Source organism: Guillardia theta (assembly GCF_000315625.1).
Source record: "Guillardia theta CCMP2712 unplaced genomic scaffold GUITHscaffold_45, whole genome shotgun sequence".
NCBI classification, from domain to species: Eukaryota; class Cryptophyceae; order Pyrenomonadales; family Geminigeraceae; genus Guillardia; species Guillardia theta.
In genome coordinates this window covers 528,153-532,792 of record NW_005434629.1, presented here as the reverse complement: position 1 = coordinate 532,792, position 4,640 = coordinate 528,153, and the positions used below count along the sequence as shown (strand labels likewise).

Here is a 4,640-nt window from a genome sequence, read left to right as displayed (position 1 = left end):
AACTCCCTCCCTCCCTCCCTCCCTACCTCCCTCCCTCCCTCCCTCCCTACCTCCCTCCCTCCCTCCCTCCCTCCCTCCCTCCCTCCCTCCCTTCTTCCTCCTTTACCAAGAATCTCTTCAACTCCCACCGCTCCTGTGATCGACCCAAGATGCTTTACCGCCTGCCGCAGCTGCAAGCGAACAGTCACCACAACCGCCTCCTCCTTCCCCTCCCTCCTTCCTCCACCTGCCTCCCGCCTCCGCCTTCTGCCCCTGCCCCTGCCCCTGCCCCTGCTTCTTCAACCCACACTTGCTCCTCTTGCCCACTTTTCTCTGTCCTCCCACCTGCTCTGCCGCCATGTCTGCCGTCCTGTCTTCAGTGATGAAGGCCTCCAGAGTTTCGACACACTGCATGCCGTGAGAGGGCTGAAAGGAGGGGAAGAGCAGTGAAGAGAAGAGCAGAGCAGAGCAGAGCAGAGCAGAGCAGAGCAGAGCAGAGCAGAGCAGAGCAAGAGCAGAGCAGAGCAGAGCAGAGAAAGAGCAGAGCAGAGAAAGAGCAGAGCAGAGCAGAGCAGAGCAGAGCAGAGCAGAGCAGAGCAGAGCAGAGCAGAGCAGAGCAGAGCAAGAGCAGAGCAAGAGCAGAGCAGAGCAAGAGCAGAGCAGAGCAAGAGCAGAGCAGAGCCAGAGCAGAGCAGAGCAGAGCAGAGCAGAGCAGAGCAGAGCAGAGCAGAGCAGAGCAGAGCAGAGCAGAGCAGAGCAGAGCAGAGCAGAGCAGAGCAGAGCAGAGCAGAGCAGGAGGAGAGGGGAAGGACCTTTGTGAGGTGGTGACGGTGACGAGGACGCGTGAGGGTTGGAACGTCAGAGGGTCGAAGGTTGAGCTGCTTCTGAATGACTGAGAAGAAAGTCAAGAGGAGGGAGATAGAGGTGAGGAAGAGAGGGAGGAAGGAGCAAGAGATACGGAGGAGGAGAGCAGACGAGGAGAGGGGAGAGGATGGGATGGGGCCAGGAGGATGGAGGGGGCAGCAGGAGCAGCAGGGGGTGGAACAACAGGAAGGAAGGGAGCAAAGAAGGAAGAGGGAACGAGAGGAGGAGGGAGAGGCGGCGGCGGCAGCAGCAGCAGCAGCAGCAGCAGCAGAGGCAGCAGCAGCAGAGGCAGGAGCAGGGAAAGGGAGCAGGAGCACCAGCACACCAGCAGGAGAAGGAGCAGGGATTTAGGGGTTGTGAGGGAGACCATCTCTGAGCTTGTCGACGACGTTGTCAAGACCTTCCTTGGTCTTGCATGACATGAGCTCAACGAGCGCGACGTTGTCTTGGTTGTACTTCCCCAGCAGCTCCTTCACCTGCTCTCTCCTCCTGTCTGCCTCCTCTGCCGACATCTGGTCTGACTTGTTGAGGATGATTAGGGAAGGGAAGTCCTCAGCAGAAAACTCGTGGACAGGCAGGGGAGATGAAGCAGCAGGGGAACTTGAGGAGGGAGAGGAGGAGGAGGAGGAGGAGGAGGAGGAGGAGGAGGAGGAGGAGGAGGAGGAGGAGGAGGAGAGGTGCTCTAAGATAGAAACAAGCTCTTCCTGGCAGCAGGTGACATCTGTCACCATGACCCGCACGTTGGCATTGAAGTAGGCTTCCACCGCAAGCTCTATCCCCTCCTCCTCCACTGCATCCCCAGCCTCCTTCCTCAACCCGGCCGTGTCCTTCACCATCACCGGCATCCCCGCCAGGTTCAGCTTCACCTCCACAATATCTCTCGTCGTCCCTGGCTGCTCGCATACAATCGCTGCCCTCCTCCTCGCCAGCGCGTTCAGCAGCGAGCTCTTGCCTGAGTTGGGCTTCCCCACCAGCACCACCTGCACTCCCTCCCTCATCGCCTCCCCGCACTTGTCAGACGCCAGCAGCTGCTTCATTGACCCGCAAACTTGGCTCGCGCGCTGCCGCGAGGAGAGGAAGACGTCGGTCCCGATCTCCTCGTCCTCCCCAAAGTCAATGAACGCTTCCACGTGCGCGATGCAGGCTACCAGCTCCTCCCTCCACCCGTTGTACATCCTCGACACCTCTCCCCCCAGCTGCCGCACCGCCACCTTCCTCTGCATCTCGGTATCCGCATGGATCAGATCCGCGATCCCCTCCGCCTCTACCAGGTCCACCTTCCCATTCAGCAGCGCCCTCCTCGTAAACTCTCCTGCCTCTGCTGGACGGCAGCTGGGGAAACTCGCCAGGCACTGCAGCAGGGCGTCGACGACGGCGGGGGAGCCGTGGAGCTGGAACTCAGCTGAGTCTTCTCCCGTGTAGCTCCTGGGGCCGCGGAAGAGGAGGAGGACGGCATGGTCGATGACGTCCCCTGTCCTGGGGTCAAGCACCCTCCTGTAGTACGCGAACCTCTCCTGCTCCATTGACTTGTCCACCATCTCGTTCGCTCGCTTCCATGCATCCTTTCCCGACATCCTCACCACCGCCACTCCTCCTCTCCCTGGAGGGCTCGACAGCGCAAAGATCGTGTCCTCCTGCTCGCCAGCAATGCCGTGGAACGATCTCAGCTGACTATGATGATGGTGCAAAGGAGGACAGGAGAACGAGGAGCATCGGACGAGTACCTGAGAAGCTTGCAAGGGACATGACTGACGCCAAGGTTGTCCTCCTACTACTCCTTCTTGTCCCGCCCCCCGCCCTCCTCTTCCTTCTCTACTTCCTGCTCCTCTAGTTCCCCGGAGTTCTGCTGACCCAAGACGAGATGCAGAGCAGCACCTGGAGGCCCCCGAGAGCGCATGAAGGCCCTTGCAAACAAGCCAACCAGCTCGTCGGACTGACATGTCGACGAAGCAGGGAAGTTGATATCTGAGATGGAGTCAGCGGGAGTTGACTTCCCCTTTATCTTGTAGCCAGCACAAGCCTCTCTACTTCCAACTTCAAACTTGCCATTCATGCTAACAACCCTCAGCAGCCTCGTCGCTCCTTTTCCTCTCCTCTCCTCTCCTCTCCTCTCCTATCCTATCCTATCCTATCCTATCCTATCCTATCCTATCCTCTCCTCTCCTCTCCTATCCTATCCTGTCCTGTCCTATCCTATCCTCTCCTCTCCTCTCCTCTCCTCTCCTCTCCTCTCATCTCATCTCATCTCATCTCATCTCATCTCATCTCATCTCATCTCATCTCATCTCATCTCATCTCATCTCATCTCATCTCATCTCATCTCATCTCATCTCCTCCCCTCTCCTCTCCTCTCCACTCCTCTCCTACTCCCCTAGCCTCCCCCTCAACCATGCTAGTCCTGCGTTCCCTATAGAGCTCTGTATGAGATTTTAGTAGGAATGAACTTCAATATACTCCTCAGTACTACGGTACTAGTCATCACTGAAAGTTGAGTAAAGTCATCATAGTAATAGAGGCCTTCCGAGCCCAACCCAAGCAAGTTTATAGTGTTAGTTCTTTGACAGTTTCATTGGCAAGTTGATTGGAACTGCTACTGCTAGTTAGTACCCGGTACCACAGCATCGCCGTTGATTTCACTCAAAGTTAAGTGCAGTGTTGAGGGTCACTGGGGGCCGGGCTGGCCGCCGGGAGATCCGAATCGCCGGTGATTGAACTTCGGAAGTTCGGCCTCTGACTGTCAGTCGCTCCAACCTCCGACCCGGGCCAGCACTCAGCGCGGCACCTTGGACACAACGGAACCCGGCGACTTCGGCCGACTCGGAAGTTACGGACCGAGTCGGGACGGAGGCCGCCGGGTCCCGGGCTGCTCATGAGCGGCTCAGCGGCTCAGGGCTAGTAGAGTCAGCCTCAGACGGCGGGCTCCGGCTCTGAGCGGCCTCCGAGTCCGAGTGCGCTCCTCATCAGTCCTTGACGGTGCTGGCAGGCAGCGGCTCAGACGCTCCCGTTAAAGGCACTCCTTAGCGGGTCCTGATGCGGGCCCTACTGATGGGATGCTACCGTCGCGTTTACATGTATTTTATAGCTGTACCATTCAGTTTCAGTCAACTGTATTAATCGCCACCACCTCCGTCCCCTCCTCCGTCCCCTCCTCCGTCTCCGTCTCCCCCCCCGACTCCTCCGTCTCCTCCTTGCGCGCTCCGCTCTGCCACAAACGCTCAGCGGCTCTCAGCGACGCAGTGACTTCCGAAACAAGCAGCTAGCACATCGAGAGCTCAGGAGCGAGCATCGTACCTTGAGCCAGGCGAGCGGCGATCTGTGGGGCAACTTGAGTGGGCAAGAGAGGCTAAGGAGGAGCTCTTACCTTGGCTGCCGGGAGAGTTTGAAAGATGATCAGTCCTGGTCCAGTGTATTCCGTGTTGAAGAGGCCCTGCAGCAGCCCCGTCAGCTCCTGCCTCCCTCTCCCTCTCCCTCCTCTCATCCTCACCTTGCCCCCGAAACACATCATCGCGCAACCCCCAGCTCTTCGGATGCTCACATCAACCGTGGAGGACACAGCAAGCATGCAGTCCTGCCCACCTTCGCGTCACTCCCACCATTCTGATCGCAGGTAGCGTCAACCGTATCAAGGATGTACTTCTCCCCTGGAGCAAGGTTCTTGGTCATGATCTGCCATCTTCATCTCAAACTCCATCGCTCGGTCCTCTGTGCTCGTCACAAGGCTCCTGCCGCTCCTCCATCAAGCTCCATACCTGCCCAACGTGGCCAGGAAGGATCCTTTCTGAATGGTGATGCCGCTG

At 58.5% G+C, this 4,640-nt stretch overlaps 2 protein-coding genes across 2 annotated transcripts in view; both read right to left on the bottom strand.

Annotated features, from left to right (window-relative positions):
• Positions 1–1,562: 1,562 nt before the first annotated feature.
• Positions 1,563–2,477, bottom strand: GUITHDRAFT_50679 (hypothetical protein; the record flags this gene model as incomplete). The annotated part of the gene is made up of 1 exon (XM_005830599.1): positions 1,563–2,477. A coding segment is annotated over one exon (915 nt), but the record flags the coding sequence as incomplete, so codon positions are not given.
• A 1,463-nt stretch (positions 2,478–3,940) lies between these two features.
• GUITHDRAFT_110474 (hypothetical protein) overlaps positions 3,941–4,640 on the bottom strand; it is a gene marked incomplete at both ends in the record, with an annotated part of 1,115 nt that continues 415 nt past the window's right edge. The window contains 6 exons of the mRNA XM_005830598.1: positions 3,941–4,083; positions 4,135–4,156; positions 4,205–4,270; positions 4,328–4,411; positions 4,462–4,509; positions 4,593–4,621. Of these exons, the coding sequence (XP_005830655.1) occupies positions 3,941–4,083; positions 4,135–4,156; positions 4,205–4,270; positions 4,328–4,411; positions 4,462–4,509; positions 4,593–4,621 (392 nt within the window). The remainder of the gene's footprint in view (positions 4,084–4,134; positions 4,157–4,204; positions 4,271–4,327; positions 4,412–4,461; positions 4,510–4,592; positions 4,622–4,640) is intronic.